The 20,247-nt window shown below is 41.4% G+C and overlaps 2 protein-coding genes across 2 annotated transcripts; both read right to left on the bottom strand.

The window, feature by feature from the left end:
• Positions 1-1,253: 1,253 nt before the first annotated feature.
• LOC145403098 (uncharacterized) lies at positions 1,254-11,965 on the bottom strand. The gene is made up of 4 exons (XM_080274929.1): positions 11,855-11,965; positions 4,025-4,097; positions 2,325-2,328; positions 1,254-1,515 (listed from the first exon to the last, which is right to left on the bottom strand). The coding sequence occupies exons 1-4, from the start codon at positions 11,963-11,965 to the stop codon at positions 1,254-1,256; spliced, it is 450 nt and encodes a 149-aa protein (XP_080131055.1).
• A 2,687-nt stretch (positions 11,966-14,652) lies between these two features.
• LOC145403097 (pro-resilin-like) lies at positions 14,653-19,956 on the bottom strand. Its single transcript, XM_080274928.1, has 3 exons — positions 19,945-19,956; positions 18,201-18,269; positions 14,653-14,919 (listed from the first exon to the last, which is right to left on the bottom strand). The coding sequence occupies exons 1-3, from the start codon at positions 19,954-19,956 to the stop codon at positions 14,653-14,655; spliced, it is 348 nt and encodes a 115-aa protein (XP_080131054.1).
• Between the last annotated feature and the right edge of the window lie 291 nt (positions 19,957-20,247).

Raw genomic sequence — 20,247 nt, 5'->3', positions numbered from 1 at the left:
CTTTCACGAATTTACTAAGTTCAAAACATTGAATTTATCCCATTGAATGACGAGTATAGCTGTGCAAATTATTACTACAGGCTTATTAAAATACACTGAGGTGATATAGATAGATAAATAAATAGATAGATAGGTAGGTAGATAGATGTGTAACTCCAGTGACTAAAAGCAGTATTATGAGAGGTGGCCATTTGTGGGCACAAAACGTGTTAATTACGACGTGCCCTTTTATTTTACGTCTCATCATTGCGGTGTTTTGCATGTTTGTTGATGTTGATTGTCCGGGTAACAAGTGACTGCAGTACACATATATATATATACTGTACTGCATATATATGGAGCAAAATGGAAGCATCTGCATAAGAGTTCAGAAAACACAAAATCTTTGGATATCGTTGACGTCTACTAATGATTCGGGGTTCACATCAGTCCGCATACTTTCAAAACACTGAGATGTCTGCTGTAAGAATTGTATACAGTCCCTGAATTACAGTTATTATTCTGGGATGAGGAATGGAAGAAGAACTATTAATTAATATATTAACTTTGGAAATACTAAGTACGTGGAGCAAAAGATGAGACACATTTGGTTTGCTGGTATCCGAGCATAAGGTAGAATCAATATATACCCCTCTGGTGAACACAGCAAGCGTTACTGTTAGGCATTAACTTCCTGTATTATAAGGTGGTTACAGGCTAGTGGTTATGAGATGGCTGGGAATCATATTTGTGACACTGCAGGGAAATGGAACTGCGGTATTATACTTTCACTTCTAGGGCGGCTGGAACTCAAGGAATTAGTGATAGCAGGCATGCATGAGGGTCTTAGATGCCACTGTCCCCTGAAGAATGGATGATATTGATTTACATAATTAAACTAGTAATGGTAAAATGGCTCGCACCCTCACCACTGTCATATCTGTTATGACGGAGGTGTAATACGAAAGACTTTTTGTCTAACAGATTTTAATAAATACATTGCAAATAAATAGTTTCTGTCAGAAGGAAAAAATAAAGCAGAGAAAGAATTCATCAGCTGGGACCAGCCCCAGCTGAGAATGGTCAGAACAATGGAACGTGATCTACACCCAGACATTTGCCCTCCATAACAAGCAACAGGCAAGTGCTACGGTAAGCACCACACTCGCCTGGTGTTTACAAGGCGAGGTGAGCGAACCCCCGGGGCTACAGCTGTACAGATCATTTTGTCCGGTATGTGTTGGCGAGGAGTGACGTGGCAGGTGTTTGGTGGTCTAGTTATAGCCCCTGGGTGGGCTGTATCCACCTGATGGGCGGGAATCATAACGAGCTTCACCCTCGTACTGGACATCGGCCACGTAGCCGGAGTCGCCCTCCACGTAGTAGGTCACCTTCTGCAGGCGACCGTCGGGCAGGTGGTTGTAGTACGACCCCTGAGTGTGGTCGCCGTCACGGGACTCCTGGTGTCCGAAGTCGTTGCCCTCGTCATCCTTCACGGACCAGTCGAAGTCGTACTTGGCCGGGTCGTCGTCGTATCTCTGTTTTGACAAGGTAATATTGATGTAAATTACGTTCTTGAATCATATAATTAGCCCTGAAATAGCATCTATTTACATTATCTATTTATCTATCTGTCTTTCTGTCTGTGTATCTATGTATGTATGTATGTATGTATCTATCTATCTATCTATCTATCTATCTATCTATCTCTCTATATATATATCCTTAACATACGGTTTTAATAAAACCACTCATGCAGTCACTGTAGATTCAATAACTAACATTTCGAGTTTGGTCCAGACTGGTATCTGGGAAGGGTGTTTTGGCTGCCACGTATAGTACAACAGAATCACTGACTGAATGTGGGTAGCAGGGTGTGAAGAGTATTAAATTTATTACACAGTGTGTGTGTGTGTGTGTGTGTGTGTGTGACCAGACTGATGTCCTCTGAGAGGGCATTTTGACAACTGCCATCCTGTGCTGGCCAATGCACCACGCCTCGCATAGGCAAGCGTCTTTGCGAGTGCGGCCAATGAGGTCTCTTGTCTATAAACTAGGGAAATATAACGAGCGAATAGAGTAAGTCATCATGGGCGGGTTATGATGACGGGTCAGACATCATACCACATAAATTCAGGATCAGAAGTGGGTGAGTGGGTGGAAGAGGAACAGAAGTATTAGTGACACTGAGATGTGAGTGGAATGGGCCTTGGCCCTGACCTGCCTCGCCTACTGACCACGATCATATAAGAAATTTTGGCCACTTACAGTTTGCTTTCTTCATGACTTGCACGACCAGCCACTGTGTCTGTTACTGGATATATTGTTATTTTTTACCTTTAGACGCTGCTTCTTTCTGCCTTTTAGGTTTCAGCTGCTCCCGGTGCCAACACTTTTGCTGTATTCATATCTCTCCCTCACTCCTACTATTCCAGTTGTCATTTATACACTTTTTCCATCTGTTATTTATACATATTTTCCATCTACTACTACCATAGTATGCTTTATTCCAGTACTACACTCTTGGCTAACTTATTCTTCAGTAGCACGTTTCAGTACTCCATAACACTCTGTTTCTACTGTGTCATCTCTCAGTATCATTTTTTCTCATCGATCATGCATAGTTTTGTACAGTTACTCTCACTACTCAGCAGCAAGGATATTCTTTTTATATCCAAACTAAAACAGTATCCCAAGCATGAAGAAAGATGAGGGGGTTTCATGGCATCCTTAATGTAACCAAATTTTTAAAAATGTTAAGAAGGAAGAGTTTTATCAGTCCATCAAAACTGCAACAATTACTTCATGACATACAATGCATAACGTTATGAAGAGTAGCCATTCACATTTCACGGAGAAGGTAGCAGGTCGGAGTAGACTGATTATTGTTAAAAATTGTTCTTAAGGGAATGCAAGATGGTCTACACACAGCTTCAATACACTGACATATACATCTGTGTAAGTTGTTATGACAATGAGCATATAACAAGAAAAGATCCCCAAATTTATGTATTTGTATGGTTTGAACTTTGACCCGATACAACCTTTCAATGGACTATATATTAAGAAAAAAAAAATGATAAAGACTTGCGGGGATATTTGTACAAGAACAATTGTGCCGATTTTGAAGCAAACTAGTAAAGAAATTAAGGAGTGGCACTTAAGAGAAAAGATTTTGGAAGAAGGAATTAGAAAAAGAAACTGAGCAAATACAGCAGGTCTCCATCACAGTGTGGACACCTAAAAACTGAAACGGATGCTTAAATTTTGGGAAACAGGACGATAATATTCGGCGGAGAGTAACCCCGACCCTACATATGGTTAATAAGCTAAGTAGAATTAGTGTCCTTATGACAAGCAATTAGTGGAAGAACAGCTGCAGTACGGTAATAGTCTCAGCTGCTCACAACAACAGACGTGATATCAAAGATGGCGGCAATAAAGGAAAACTTTTCTTAAAATCAAAATGGTTTATACCTTTAAGCTTCCTATGGTGACCAGCTAACTGAACTTGATAAAATGCTTTGGCTTCGGTTTAGTTGTATGCCAGGCAGAGATTATCAGTAATTATTAAATGATGTATGTCTGTTTGCTTCCACAGAGATCAGTAATCATGGTGTGATGCTCACGTGAGATAACTCGACTTCTATGTTAGGTTGCTTTTATTAACCTCGAAGTAGTGTTATGTAATTTCAAGATATCTGTCAGACGGACAGTAACGAAATATGTCTTCTAAACGATGAGCACACGATGTAAATCAGTAGTGCTACTATTATGAAGGCAAGTACTGGTAAACGACAAATAAAAACAATGCAGATAAAACAGGTATAGTTAAAAAGGGTGTTTGTACTGTTTGCACTCTCCACTCTCGGGTTTGGAGAACTAACATGGGTGAAGTAAGGAAAGCAAGATACAGTATGTACTGAAAATAGTGATGACTGAAGCAAAATACCTCCAATGAAGAACCGGGTTAAACGTATGTTACAAAATAGTGTCCAAAAAATGCTAGAGTCGTCATGTAAACAATATCGTATTCAGTGTGTACATACCGGAGGACTGTGGTAGCTGGGCCTCTCGTCACCAGCAGCCGCGGCCACCACCACCAACACAAGCAGCAACTGTGGAGGAACACCTAACGTTATTTACCTTAGCGTCTGTTTACTTAGTCTGCTACAGTACTTCTTAATCTATGTACAGCACACCTACTTTACCTTAAATCTTCTCGCTGTACTCGATGCAAGAAATTGGCAGGTCCAGGGCAGGAACGTGTTTGGTTGAGGTTATTCTTGTTTCATTCTGTATATTTATTCTTCCAGGAGTTTATTTCGTGACGCGTAACCAATAGGACATTAAAGTAATACTGCAACTTTATCTACCATTAGTAAGGCCATATCTAAACAATGCCGTGCAGTTTTGGTGTCCTTGCTATAGAATGGACAGATTTTTTAGGAAATATACTGAGAAGAATGACAAGAATAATGCATAATATTCGAAACCTTTCATGTGAAGACACTGAATGCAATCACGAGAAAGCCGAAAGGAAGGGGAGACTTAGCTGAGGTGTTTTAAGTGGATGAGGGGAATGAATAAGGGAGATAATAGAAAGGTGTTTAAAATGAGGATACAGGATAGAACTAATGGTCTTAAACTAGATAAATTCCGTTTTGTAAAGAGGCAACTAGAAATTCGTTTGGCAGTAGAATTATTGACGAATCGTATAAGCTACCTGCTGAAACACTTGCTGCCCCATCCATTAAGAATTTCAAGCATAAACTAGATAGGCATATGACAAGTAAGGGTTGGATGTTAAAAAAAAAAAAAATCTAATTGCCAGTACAAATTCTTTTTTTTTTTTAATTTCAGGTTTTACTACAATAGTCTGTTATCTCTTTTTCATTCTCCTATAAAATTTCCACGTCAGTTTTGTCTATACTGCGGGTGTTTTTTTTTTCTCTCTCTCTCTCTCTTTTTTTTTTTTTTTTTTTTTTTTTTTTCCCCATTCCGACTGGAGGGTCTGGTGGGCGGGAGAGAGCCTTCATCTTTGTTATCCTTTATTCAGGTAATTTCATCACGCTTGTAAGAGCTTCGTAGCGTAGTGCAACTAGCCTACTGCAGTTATCCTCTCTTCTTGTGTTCTTTTGTTCGTAAAGTATATTAAAGTACCAGAGTCCCGGAGGATTGGAAGTCAGGTATAATTATTCCCTTGTACAAAGGAAAAGGGGAAAAAGAAGTGTGTGGTAATCATAGGGGCATTTGTCTTCTTAGTATAATAGGAAAAGTGTATGGTAGGATACTTATTGACAGAGTTAGAGAAAGAACAGAGAAATTAGTTGGAGAAGAACAGGGAGGCTTTAGGAAGGGAAGAGGTTGTGTAGATCAGATATTCATTCTTAGATCTTTAGTGGAAAAGTTTCTAGAGAAGGGAAAGAAGTTGTATGCGGCTTTCATGGATTTGGAGAAAGCATATGACAGGGTGGATAGACAAGGATTGTGGAAAGTGTTAAGAATATATGGAGTAGATGGGAAGTTGTTGAATGCTGTGAAGAGTATGTACGATGGTGCGAAGGCTGCAGTGCGTGTGGATGGTGAACTAAGTGAATTTTTCTCTTTGAAAGTTGGGTTGAAACAGGGATGTGTCATGTCTCCATGGTTGTTCAATCTGTACATGGATGGGGTAATAAAAGAGGTACAAGGTAGGGTAGTGGATGTTGGAGTGGCCCTGGTGAGAGAGGATAGTGTTTGGAAACTCCCTGTACTGTTGTTTGCAGATGATACTGTGTTGTAGAGTGAAGACGAAGGGGAGCTGCAAGGTTTGGTGGATGAGTGTGGGACAGTGTGTAAGAAACGGAATCTGAAGGTGAATGTAGGGAAGAGTAAAGTGATGGTCTTTGAGAGAGGTGAAGTCAGTGAATGTACAGCGAGGTTGGATAGTGAGGAATTGGAAAATGTGAGTACGTTTAAGTACTTGGGTAGTGTGATGAGTAAGGATGGAGGTTTGGAGGGTGAAGTGCTTGAAAGGGTACAGCAGGAAGAAAGGTTGCTGGTTCTTTGAAAGCAGTGATAAGAAACGGGGAAGTGAGCATGGAAGTGAAAAAGTTACTACATGACAGTATTGTGATACCAACTCTAACGTACGGAACTGAAGCTTGGACGTTGTTGGAAGGACACAAGTCAAGAGTGGGAGCAGTGGAAATGAGTTATTTAAGAGGAGCCTGTGGAGTCACATGGAGAGATAGGCTGACGAATGAGGATATAAAGGAACGTTGTGGTGTTGATGTGGATGTGATAGGGAGCGTTATGAGGAACACACTGAGGTGGTTTTGCCATGTGGAGAGGATGGAGGGTGAAAGACTGACGAAGAGAGTGTATGTGAGTGAGGTGGAGGGGGGAAGAGGGAGGGGGAGGCCGAGGATGAGATGGAGGGATGGGGTGGAGAGGTATATGAGAGAGGGGTGTGTGAGTTGGGAGCAGGGCAGTGAAATGGCGGGGGACAGGGCGACTTGGAGGCGATTTGTTTGTGGCCACCCCAAACGGGATTGAGGCGTCTGGCAATAGATAGATAGATAGACTCTCAGAAAGATTCTTTACCTTACTTCATCTGTCTCACGTTATCTGCAAAAATACTGTTTGTGTGCTCACCTTAGCGTTCATTGTTGAGTGTGTGGTGTGTGAGATGTGAGTGTCTGTGGCCCGGCCTGGCCTCGTATATATACCCAGGCCGACCCCTCCGCCACCAGAGGCACGGGGGACAAGTTGTTATGTCAGCGCGATACAGAAAAACCTGAACCTCACACCCCCTTCCTTACACATCACACCCCCTCCCCTGCACCCCACACCCCATCCTCTGTATCTCACAATCCATTCCCCTGCACCTCACCCCCTCCCCCTCCTTTCACCCTCACTTCAGTTGCTCGTCTTTCCACTTTCCTTTCAGAATTTTCAAGGACTCTGCTCTGTTTTCTGATCTCTCTCTCTCTCTCTCTCTCTCTCTCTCTCTCTCTCTCTCTCTCTCTCTCTCTCTCTCTCTCTCTCTCTCTCTCTCTCTCTCTCTATAACTAAAACTGTGGTGAAGGCCAATTAAACTGATGCCTGTTAAGACAATAGTATGCTTTGTATGAAAGTGTAACAAAGAATATCTCTCTCTCTCTCTCTCTCTCTAACTAAAACTGTGGTGAAGGCCAATTAAACTGATGCCTGTTAAGACAATAGTATGCTTTGTATGAAAGTGTAACAAAGAATACAAAGTGATTATAGAAAACAAACAGCAATAAACCTATAGATCATTTCAGACCTGCTTATTGTTGAATAAACTGTGACTTTGGTGTCTGTTTTATGACTCAAACACAAGGATAGCAAAGTTAAAGGCTCCATCTTCCACTTATCCCATCAGCAAAGAATGGCAGCAATAAGTGACAATTCCCAGTGGCATCGTTTAATTCATGCACATTTCATGGTGAGGGTGAATTTAGAATTTGAATATAATATATTCCAGTATGCTTGAGAGGAAATAAATATTTATTTTTTTCCTTACTAAGCCATGAACATTTTCTACTGGGGATGAATATCTAGATAATTACCCAAACGACTGTAAGTGTTAGTACTGTAGTGCTGTCCACCTCACCGCAAGGCAGTCTCTTCCATATATTTAAAAATCTACACAAGAAAAAGGTTCTCTCTTTATACGTCGCAAATTACTTTGTAGGTCATATTAGACTTCACCCAATATTTGTAAGCATGGTATTGATAAAGCTCATTTTTTTACAAACTCCACCAAAGGCATGACTCGAGTCGATGAGCTGACCTTGATGGTCCTAATGGACATTGTCTCTGATATTTATCTTTCTGTCACCTAATCCTGTATTGCCCTATCAGGATCATAAGGCCCAGGGCTGGACTATTTACTACCAGGCATTTATGGCTACAGTGATCTATCATCACTAATCAGAACCAGAAAAAAATGTTAGCATAGAGATTGTTAAGCAGCTCTTAAAACTACAGACGCAAATATGTCAGAAAGAAAAATATACCATCCTGTACATCTCTACCATCTTATATAGAAGCTCTGCAAATGAAATTCACGTTACCTGAGGGAACGAGAGGAGTGTGATATGGTTGCAACACTGCAACAATCCTTCACCCCAATGAGGAAAGCAGAGCTCGTTATGATGAGTCAAAATGAGATCACTTCTGTCATATTCGATTCTCCAGCTGGAATTGATTTTGTACCTTGAACCAACATCCTATTGTCCTGACTGCCTGTGTTAGACTAATTTTTGAAGTGTTCGCGGGGAAGATCGCGAGGCATGACAGCAGCTGAAACAATGGGCACGTGAGACTACAAAAGTATTGCCAAGTCGTTTTTTTTTTTTTTATGTGAGGAAGAAGGAACCAAAGGCCGCGAGCCCGCAAAACTGTTCCTTCCAAGAGAAAAACAAAATACAAGAGAGAGCCAAATTCAAGATCCGATCATTTCGAGATGCCTGGACACACTGCGTTTAAAAGACTGGAGATCATAGGAAGCAGGAAATACAGACAGAGGGAGACAGTTCCAGAGTTGACCTGTTCCATAACTGAAGGACTGGGAGTAACGGTTAACTCTTGCATTAGAGAGTTGGACAGAAAAGGGATGAGAGTTTGCTGCTAGACGGGTGCTACGCGCCCGTCGCAGAGGTGGAGGAATGCATGCAGACAGTTCAGAGGAGCAGTGACCATTGAAGTAGCGATAGAAAAGAGATAAAGATGCAACAGTGCGGCGAAGAGACAGAGATTGAAGGGAGTCAGTAAGGGGAGGAGAGTTAATGAGACGAAAAGCCTTTGACTCCACCCTATTGAGAAGAGCTGTATGTGGGGAGCCTCTCCACACATTGAGAGTTGTACTCCACACAGGGGCGGATAAAACCCCTGTATAGAGTCAACAACTGTGCTGGGGTAAAGAAGGAACGGAGTCGGCTTAGCACACCTAATCTCTTGGATGCAGATTTTACAAGAGATGTAATATGATCTTTCCAAGATAAGTCCCGAGTAAATGAAACCCCAAGCATGTTCAAGGATGATGCAGGATTAAGCTGAATATTATTAAACATTAGTGGGTACTCCTGTGGAAGATTTTGTCGGGTTGAAAGGTGTTAAAACTGGGTTTTTGATGCATTAAAAACCACCAGATTGTTTTTACCCCAGTCAGAGACACGAGCCAAGTCAGACATTAGGTGTCCCATAGCCTCATCCCTTGTTTCTTGAAGTAACTGCTAAGATGGACGTTGTGGGAACCGAATGGAAAGGTGAAGGGTGGAGTCATCAGCGTATGAATGGATAGGGTTAGATGTACAGCTTAGAAGGTCATTGATGAATAAAAGGAAGAGAGTTGGTGATAGGACAGAGCCCTGAGGAACACCACTGTTAATAGGTCTAGGAGAAGAACGATGTCCATCTACAACAGCGGCTATAGAACGACCAGAAAGGAAGCTAGAGATGAAGGCACAGATAGAAGGATAGAAACCGTAAGAGGGCAGTTTGGAAATTAAAGATTCATGCCAGACTCGATCGAAAGCCTTTGAGATGTCAAGTGCAATGGCAATGGCTTCGCCAAAGTCCTGAAAGGAGCATGACCATGAGTCTGAAAGGTAGGTGAGAAGATCGCCAGTGGAGCGTCCTTGACGGAACCCATACTGACGATCAGAAAGAAGGTTGTGATAGGAAAGATGCTTTAAAATTTTTCTTTTAAGAATTGACTCGAAAACTTTTGAGATACAGGATGTTAAAGATGTTGGACGATAGTTAGAGGGTTGGGAATGGTCACCCTTCTTTGAGACTGGCTGAATGAGAGCAAACTTCCAGCAAGAAGTTGATAGACAAAGGCGAAAGAGTTTGCCTAGGCAGGGTGTAAGCACAGAAGCACAGTCCTTGAGAACAACAGGAGGGACTCCATCAGACCCATGTGTCTTGTTAGTATTGAGGCCTGTGATGGCAGAAAATACATTAGCTGAAGAAATTTTAATGTCAGCCATGAGGAAGTCAGAGTGGGGAAGTGATGGAGGAACAGCACCGGAATTGTCTAAGGTGGAATTGGAGGAGAGAGTCTGAGCGAAGAGATCTGCTTTATCAGTAGAAGAAATAGCTACAGAGCCATCACAGTAGAAAAGAGGAGGGAAGGATGATGAGGTAAAGTTGTTAGAAAGGTTTTTGGCAAGGTGCCAGAAGGAACGGGAAGAATTCGAGTTAGAGAGTTGAGAGCATTTAGTACGGATGAAATTATTTTTAGCAGAGCGACGGGCAGACTTAGCACGATTCTGGGTAGAAACATATGAAAGATGTGATTCAAGGGTGGGTTGGCTCCGGTACTTTTTATAGGCCCTCTCCTTGTTGTGGACAGCATTAGAACAAGAGTGATTAAACCAAGGCTTTCTTGCATTAGTCAAAGGATATGAGAAAGGAATGTATGCTTCCATGCCTGAGAGAACCTCTGTAATGCACGAGGCACACTCAGGTGGGTCCCGGCCATGGAAGCAGTAATCATTCCAGGGAAAATCAAAGAAGTACTGCCTGAGGGCCTCTCAATCCGCAGCTCCAAAGTGCCACAGACGACGTTTCCTTGGAGGGTCCACAGGCCGTACCGGAGCGATAGGACAGGTTAAGGTGATAAGGTTGTGATCGGAGGAGTGCAACGGAGAGAAAATACTAACAGTATAAGCAGAAGGATTAGTTGTAAGGAAGAGGTCAAATATGTTGGAGCTCCTTCCGAGGCAGTCAGGGATACGGGTAGGATGCTGTACAAGCTGCTGTAGGTCATTAAGGATAGAAAAGGTGTAGGCTTGTTCACTAGGTAGATCAGTGAAAGGAGAGGAGAGCCAAAGGTGGTGGTGAACATTGAAATTTCCTAGAATGGAGATTTCAGAGAAAGGAGAGATGAATAGAATGCATTCCATCATAGAAGTAAGAGTGTCGAGGAATTTTTGATAGTAGAATTAGGAAATAAGTAAACAGCGCAGATATATTTAGTCAGAGAATGACAGGAAAGCCGAAGCCAGAGTGTAGAGAATTCAGAAGAATTGAGTTCAGGAACACGAGAGCAAGATAAGTTGTTGCGTATATATACAAAACAACCACCTTTGGCTTTGAAAAGAGTATAGAAAAAGTAGGGAGGATACAGAAAAAGGTCTGCTGTCAGTTGCCTCAGACAGCTGAGTCTCAGTTAGAAAAAGACAGTGAGGTTTAGAGAAGGAGAGGTGGTGCTCAACAGAGCGAAAGTTAGAGGAAAGGCCACGAATGTTGCAGAAGTGAAGAAGAAGTGAGTCAGACAGTGGTCGTCTCGAGTCGTCATCGGGAGAGGGGTGGAAGGTGGGGGCATTTATGGTCCCCCCCCCCCTGGGGACTCCGAGGCCACGTGTTTTGCTGCCATGATTTTTTTATTTTGTTTTGGAAAAGGAAGTGTAGTGTGTACTGTGCATGTGTTTGGTGTTGATAGTTAGAGAGACGTATTGGAGAGCATGCTGACCTACTCTCTGTGTTACTGAGACACTGAAAAAGTTCAGCAAAGGGGGATGGTCGGAACTTAGTCCCGAGGGCTGATGAAACGGGAACTCCAGTTCTCCCTGTCATCGCTGTCCATCCACCTTGGGAGTACTGCCTTGCTCGACTGGTGCTACAGTCTACTTCGATGGTGTGGACACTTTAGTTACACAGTGATCCTTCTCTAATGCAGCACTAGCCTAATATTAAATGACAATCACAGTAACCAGTTTTCCGCCAGCTGTCACTAAAATTTACTGATTATAGAACATAGTCGAAACTGCAGCTATGCAAACATCCACGCACCTAGACGACCCAGGAGCATTTTCTGTCATAGCATTGTTGCATTCACGCTTTCCCACATCATCACCGCCAGCTGCTGCAACCAACGGTACGTCGCTGCAACTGCCCACACCCAACACAGTTCAGGTGTTGTAGACATCTCAGCCACCATACACAACACACTGATGCCACCAGACATCAGGACGCTGTGCCAGCATCAAATGGCCCGCGTGTCTCTACATCACACTCTCTCCCAGTACCATTACAAATCACACACTCAGGACATTTATCCAAATCACTTGACTGCCTTACTGGGGGCATTTCCCAACTTACGCTCCAGTACATATAGGCCTACGAAAGAGGGTTGCATATCTAGTCAGAATTAAATTTAAACGAGTGGAATTCTATACAACCCTTCAGTCTTTCCGTATGATATATTTGAATCCACAAAAATCTTCCACAGGAGTATCTAGTTTTCAACAATATACACCTCATTCCTTCATCCTTTCTCAGTATCGCTGGGGTTTCGTTCTCTTGGGACCCATTAATGATTACGGATAGATCGCAGTAGCTCTCTTGTAAAACCTGCTCCCAAGGGATTCGGTGCGCTAAACCGATGCCGTGGCTTCTTTACCTCCACACAGCTGTTGGCTTTGCATGGGCTTCTTTATTTGCACCTGTTTGCGGTACAACTCGCACGTGTGTGTGTGTGTGTGTGTGTGTGTGTGTGTGTGTGTGTGTGTGTGTGTGTGTGTGTGTGTGCTTGCTTGCGTGCGTGCGTGTGTGTGTGTGTGTGTGTGTGTGTGTGTGTGTGTGTGTGTGTGTGTGTGAAACGAAGTTTCCATACACATTTTACCTAGACAGGATGAAGTCAAGGGTTGTCGTCTCATGAACTCCCCTCCAGTTACTGATTCCTTCTAATCACCCTCAATTACTATCGCTACTTCAATGGTCACTGCTCTTCCGAATCATCTGTTTGCATCCCTCCTCCATTAGGGTGGGTTCAGAGCAACGTCTAATAGCAAACTCTCACTCCTTTTTCCGTCCAGAGGTCTAACACAAGAGCTGAAAATCTAACTCATCTATACACCAGGGCAACTCTGGAACAATCTGCCCAGTCTGTTTCCCTCTTCCTTTGATCTCCGGTCATTAAAACGTACTGTGTTTTTTATTTAATTTTACTTGCAAAAAGTAACTTGGCTTCAAACCTTTGGCTCCATCGTCTGTGCTATAAAAATAAAAAAAAAAATCAGTTAAGGAGTACTTCACATCTATCAATCACTCTCTCCCTGAAAGTGACTCAGGAACAAACAGCAACAGCGCTCCTCTGCAGATTTCTGCCATGAGACCGTGGCTTCTCCCAAACAGAGGCCATTATGACTGCAGGAGAAAGAAGCCTTTCCATGTGAGACAAATTGCGGATCAGTTTCTAATGGATGAATGTCTTGTGGGGATTTAAAAAGAATATTGTATGCGGAGGTTGTGGAGGGCTGTGGTGGTTTTGGGCCTGTGTATTTATGGTGAAGCATAGTGCATACTCGAGAAGGGATGTTCTTTAGGCATTTCGTGTAGTGCTGGGATTTTTTTTTTTTTTTTTTTTTTTTTTTTTTTTTTGAGGGGACAGAGGAGTATTGTAAAGTCTCATCTTTGTGATCAATATTATTCCAAAGCAATAACTCGAGTAGCTCCCATATTCGTGTAGGCCTTGATTGGGAGCACTTTTGTTTCTTGGTGCAAGTTATCAATATTTATGGTCTTTTTGCATCCCGTTATTGTTCTTAAAGCTTTTTCTGTGTGTGTATTTTCTTCGTGTCTGTAGCTGTCAAAATGGGGCTCTGCTTGAATCCACATAATTCATTGTTATTCGAATAAGTTAAAACTGTTTTCAGTGATTCATTCTGTTTTCCTAAATTGCTGCCTGTGGGTAGTTTTAACATATCAATTTCACGAGATGCTTTTGTATAGCCAAAGCTACTTCAATTTTTTTTTAATGTTTCTTCAGTGGGTGCGACTGACTAAAGACGGAGACCTGAGGACGAATTTTTGGAAATCGTCTGTGTCTGGACTGAAGAGAATGATAATTAAGCGCTTAAAGCAATTATTCTATTTTATGTAAGCCAGCTCGCTAGTAAGTAGGGTTAAAGTTGGAGCTGGCCCTCTGTTTGTTATGTAATGCTGTGAAGCTTGTCTTGTGTACTTTTTGTTTCTATGTCTGCAGCTGTTGAGGTGGGGGCTTTGCTTGGGCTCATGTAGTACACTGTTGTTCGAATAAGTAGTTTCTAAACTTTTTTCGGTTTTTCCTTCTGCCACCTGAGAGCTGATTTTCCTCCCAGTTTGCGGATATGGAGTATCTAAGAGCATACCCTTGCTTGCAGGTGTTTATGAGTACATCCATTGCTTTTCAACACGAAATGTAGCCAAGGCCAGTCACCAAACAACGGCCAAACAATGCCTGTGGGAGGCTATTCACCATGCTTGTATTAAAAAAAATAATACTGGACAGAAACCTAGTAATAAAAATGGCTCATCGCCTTGGCAACTGTGATAACTGCTACAAAGGAGTAGTTATACGAAGGACTTTATCATTAAGATTTTAATATATACATCATAAATAAATATCTTCTGACAGAAAAAACTTAAAGCACACAGAAAAGTACTCCAGTCCCAAATAAGAACTGGCGAGACAATATAATGGGATCCGTATCTGTTACACCCAGACTTTTGCTCTCGTTGACAAACAAACAACAGACAAATAAATGCTACGTTAGGCAACACACTCGCCTGGTGTTTACAAGGCGAGGTGAGCGAACCCCCGGGGCTACAGCTGTACAGATCATTTTGTCCGGTATGTGTTGGCGAGGAGTGACGTGGCAGGTGTTTGGTGGTCTAGTTATAGCCCCTGGGTGGGCTGTATCCACCTGATGGGCGGGAATCATAACGAGCTTCACCCTCGTACTGGACATCGGCCACGTAGCCGGAGTCGCCCTCCACGTAGTAGGTCACCTTCTGCAGGCGACCGTCGGGCAGGTGGTTGTAGTACGACCCCTGAGTGTGGTCGCCGTCACGGGACTCCTGGTGCCCGAAGTCGTTGCCCTCGTCATCCTTCACGGACCAGTCGAAGTCGTACTTGGCGGGGCCGTCATCATCGTATCTCTGTTTTGACAGGATTACATGATAATAATTACTTTCTGAAAAACAAATGATTGGCTCTGAAATGTATCATCGTATTATCCCTGGGTGTGCCAACAGAAACTAATAATTGAGGGGAATAGGTATACATATAAAAAGAAAAAGGGATTGTACATTGTTTAATAATTTTCACATGAAGAATATCAGTAATATTGCTACACTGTGGACTGATTGTTTTTATGCTTGGAAAGACAACTATGCTTGTGTGTGTTATTACAGTACTACTGTATTTTGACAGGGCGGTGAGAACAAATGAAATTGTAGTACGGGTATGCATAGTAAAATTAAGAGGAACATGTAAAATGGAGAGTTGAGGTTCTCAGAATATGGAAAGCAAGAAGTGTGGAAAACAATTAAAAATGAAAAAGTTAAATTTAAAATTTGAAGCAGTTAAATATTACAGTTTTCTCTGAAAATGGGGAACTGTTTTTGAATAAGGTGTTGGTGTATGGAAACAGATATGAGAAATAAATGTTTCTGAAGAAAATTTATGTATACTAAGCAATAAAAATTTAGGGAATAAATAGAAAGACAATTGAAAAAATAAAAAGGAAAGAAGAAAACAGAAAGAGAAGAAAAATAGTGAATTAGAATAATGAGGCAAGAGCATTCCTGAATTTCATTTGATTGTTGCAAAACGGAAGTATGTACTGCCTAGGAATATCAAAGAAAGAAGAGGAACGCTTGTGATTAGTCTAATGAATGTGAAGGCAACAGGTGTCAGAAGGATATCATGCAGAAATTATAAAATGGAGTGCAGATAGCACGATGAAGATGTTTGTAGTTATTGTTCCACAAAGACAACATTAATAAAACTTTGATTATGCCCTTGTATAAAGTGAAAGTAATGATATCAAAATAAATTTCACCAATCGGTTAAACACATCAATTATCATCAACACAATTTTTAACTCTGTTTAACTTTCCAAAGCTTTTATTTGTTGGGAATAATTATTATATATCTGCTAAGTGAATAACACAACGCAGTTACTTCTTCTTACATGTGTTTTCTACAGAACTTTAAAAATGTTTCTAACAGGACATCAACCGTATGGATGAATTCAGTTTTCTATGACTGCAATAAATCCTGAATCCTGACACACGCTTTTTCACAAACCATTGCAAAGTCAGTCAATGGGGATCAGATACCTAACATTGAGAGTTTAATCCCTATTGATGTCCTCCGAGGAGGTGTTTGGCCACCAAGTGAGACGGGTGTCAGTTGTATAGGGCTTTAATTAGTCGCTGTCATTGTTTCTGGGCGAAAAAGAGGCCACACTGATGTTCTCTGTCACGGAGCACTGGCAGCTTCTGTAGGTTTGCGGCAGATTCCCTATCGCAGGTGATGGCAAAGTCGCAACTCCCTCACTAGGTCACACGCCTTTACAAAGTTGTATTGAAACTCCGGAAGCATGACGTAAGTGAACACAAACGGATTAACGTGGATCAGTTATGACGTTTGAACACAGACATCACAAGAGATAAATTCAGGTTCTAAAGTTAAACAAGTGGTGGAAGAGGAACTAAAGTCTTAGGGACACTTAGTTGTCAGAGGAAGAAGGCCTTTGGGCCTGACCTGCCTCAGTCATTGGACAAGTCTATACTGGAAATCTTGGCCACCAAATCTCTTTTCTCTTATTGACTGCACGACCAGCCGCTCTTCAGCCTGATACTGCATATACTATAATGATCTTTACGTTAGCAGCTTTCGCTTTCTGCCATTTATCTTTCAGTTCATTACCTCCACTCTAAACGGGTTCTTAACTCTCCCTCACTACTGTCTTTCCACAACTAATCATATATTCACCATCTATTGCTACAGTGTGCTGCACACCAGTGCTCTACTCTTAATTACGAAAATATCAGTGCTTCTCCTTTCCCTACTTATTGACTGACTTGCTTTTCCCTGGAATCTTCTTTCTGTTCAGTTGAGGTTACTTTATTTTTTGTTTTATACAGCAAATCTTATCACTGAGCAAACCGAATATTTGCCTCCCATGCTAACGCAGAAATGATAAATTTTCAGCTTGTCCTAGAAACAAAATAGCTTTAGCTAAAATTGGAAAGAATATGCAAAGTATTAAGACATTCATTAAAAATATGGATTAGTAGCTGCACTGAATACTTTGCAGTGCAACATTATGAGCGTCAGCCGAACACATTTCACAAGGAGGTGGCAGGGCGTGATGGAGTGTTAAAAATGTAATGGAGACAGGATGCCGCTTCTGTATTTTTTTCTGGCCACCACCAGTCTACTTTATTCAGTTGAAGGCAACCCCTGTCCTGCACAGGACTAGTACTGGTGTGTTATTCATAATCTGTATTCTCATAATAATAATCCACAGAATATGACTGAACCGTGATCCAGCTGAACGTTTTCTGACATGGTTATTGTCAACAATGAATTTTGTACATGCGAAAGACGCGGTAAAAAGAAAAAAATAATAATAATAATTTCAAAATCAAAATAGTCTAAGATAGTCAGATTTCTAGGGTTGTGATTCGACTGAGCTTGGTAATTCGCCGTTATATTGTTTTCTGTGTATAGAAAAAGTTATTTGGACTGTTTATAACTGACTATAAATCAGTGTCGCGTGTCTACAAGAACAAGTTATCATGATATAATACTCAGGTGAGATACCTCAAGTACTAATTGAGGTTATTTAAATTAACTCCAAAACATATGTCGAGATGTTTATTTTTAAAAAGTAGATTAAAGAAAGAAACCGATAAAAAAATATGAATTCGTTTGTAAAATAATAATGGAAGATATATACTTAAAACTTAGCACGTCATGGAGGAAGAAAAGTGACATTATGACGGTAAATGTTGGTATGTGGACAGCCAGGAACAGCATAGATTATTAATTTGACCCTCAGTACAACGTTAAAACTGGGTCAGGGGAATAATGCAGTTGCAGTGCATGGAATACCTAATGCAATTAATTAGGGAACAAAGTAAGATTGTGTTCTTAAATACTGATTAAGATTAGAAAACGGTAAAGCTATTCTGTCTATCCCAAACGTTCATATGCTGTTGTAAAGGCAGGGAACAACAGGCCGGTAGGCTGATAAGAAAAATCTAAAATAACAAGAACTTACAAAAGGAAGGTACTTCATAAAAATAATATTTAAAAAATGACAATGCCTCAAATGACGAGATAGATTACTGGTCTGTAATAGGAAAGGAGCATCCAGTGTGCCAGAACCAGTTTACGATCGTTCAACAGTTTATTATGTACATACCGGAGGGCTGTAGTAGCTGGGCCTGTCCTCAGCAGCAGCCGCGGCCACCACCACCAACACCAGCAGCACCTGTGGAGGAATATTACATGTTAGTTACCTGATCCTCTCTGTGTACTGGCTCCCTTACACGTCTTGTTAATCTCCGTGTGTCACCTGTACTATGCCTCAGCATTTTCGTCTCTGCATAATCGAGGGATATATATATATATATATATATATATATATATATATATATATATATATATATATATATTTTTTTTTTTTTTTTTTTTTTTTTTCCAAGGACGAGAACACCGTGTTTATTTCCCACTACGCCTCGCTCATTTATCTTCTTACAGCTGTTTTAGTTTCCTACTCTCTGTATATTTACTTCTTATACCCCGGGCACTCAGTCAGTCATTCAAATTAGATCTTGTCAAAGTACAACTCTATAAATCTTTATCTACTGCCAGACGCCTTAATCCCGTAAAGGGTGGCCACAAACAAATGGCCTCCATGTCGCCCGGTCCCTCACCTTTCCACTGTCCTGCGCCCAGCTCTCCCCCCCCCCTCTCTCACATACCTCCGAGCAAAGTGTAACTCTAAGCCATCTAATGCTGCAGTAAGTTATACGGCAAAGGAAATTCGACATCCAGCAACCCAATGCAATATCGCTCTAATATTCAGCGATATTATAATTCAAGCTATATAAGCATTTACATTGGCCTGTCTCTTAATGTATCAGCATCATTATAATCTAGCTTCTCACAGTAATAATAAATGTTGGCGATGTGATACATAAACGGGAAAAGGAACACAAAAGCAGACTTATAAGCAGAGCCCTTGGTATAAATTCATCCTTTCATTCACGCAAAGTTTTGTAAAATACGTATATCACGAACAATTACTGCTGTGTGCACCTGTATATTCCCATAGGGTAAAATACCGTCTTATCATCAATCCAAGCTTATCTACTGACTCGTCCTAAACCTCGATAAGCTTAAATGTAGACTTCCCTGTTAAAACGTGCCTACTACAGACACCATAGGAGTTCAACAGTCTAGAGGAAAATTAGTTAATGACGCGTGAAATTAGTCTCTCTTGATATCTTCATAGATTTTAGTTCGTTACTTCTATTGATGCATTTAAGTATAATATTCACCCCAGCATCAGACGATTTTGTTCAGCTGAGGGAAATTCTGGTTCTTCCAGACTCCTCGCTCCTGTAGATACATTTGACGTGATCATAGTACAGTGTTCCGCTAAGATCTAGTCAAAAGGAAATGGGTGTGCCTGTACTTAAATAAAAAATGGCAATTTAGTTTCACAGGCAGTAGATGAAAACATTGTACTTTCTTTAGGTCTCACGAGCTAGGTTTCCAACTAAAAGAGTTAAACAAACCAATCATTAATAGCTAACTATATCTCTTACGAGCTGCGGAACAAAGAGTTTCTCTCAGAGAATTAGAACTTAGTACAGGGTGTCCCATAAATCCGGCATCATAGGAAAGTAGATAACAGCAGAGCATTGAAGGATATTAGCCTAACAGAAGTAAGTCTATGGATATTCGGTGATTCTTGCCCTACCTTTATCGCCTAACTTTGTCATTTACTGGGCTAAACCCTCTTTGCTTAATTGTTTGTTTTTTACAAAATTGTGCCAATTTAGCATAATTATAATAAAGTGTCAGTTTCTACTGCGGATCGTGTACCTAACTTATTTTGCCTCAGCGTACGTGCTGGAACACTGTGTTTGTGTGCTCACCTTAGCGTTCATTGTTGAGTGTGTGGTGTGTGAGATGTGAGTGTCTGTGGCCCGGCCTGGCCTCGTATATATACCCAGGCCGACCCCTCCGCCACCAGAGGCACGGGGGACAAGTTGTTATGTCAGCGCGATACAGAAAAACCTGAACCTCACACCCCCTTCCTTACACATCCCACCTCCTCCCCCAACACCACACACTCCCTCCCCTGCACCCCACACCCCCTCCTCTGCATCTCACAATCCATTCCCCTGCACCTCACCCCCTCCCCCTCCTTTCACCCTCGCTTCAGTTGCTCGTCTTTC

The sequence above is a fragment of the Coenobita brevimanus genome, chromosome 60 (assembly GCF_032717465.1).
Source record: "Coenobita brevimanus isolate Jiangsu-jjx chromosome 60, ASM3271746v2, whole genome shotgun sequence".
In the NCBI taxonomy this organism is placed as follows: Eukaryota; Metazoa; Arthropoda; class Malacostraca; order Decapoda; family Coenobitidae; genus Coenobita; species Coenobita brevimanus.
Note: the sequence above shows the minus strand (reverse complement) of the source record. Positions and strands in the feature narration are given on the sequence as shown.

What these genes read in the sequence shown, in the direction of transcription:
- LOC145403098 (XM_080274929.1), bottom strand. Translation starts at nt 11,965, where the DNA reads ATGTCTGGTGGCATCAGTGTGTTGTGTATGGTGGCTGAGATGTCTACA. An exon ending in GTTGGTTGCAGCAGCTGGCG is followed by an intron (nt 4,098 to 11,854) that starts GTGATGATGTGG and finishes GTTCCTCCACAG; the next exon opens with TTGCTGCTTGTGTTGGTGGT.
- LOC145403097 (XM_080274928.1), bottom strand. An exon ending in CCAGCTACTACAGCCCTCCG is followed by an intron (nt 14,920 to 18,200) that starts GTATGTACATAA and finishes CTGTCAAAACAG; the next exon opens with AGATACGATGATGACGGCCC.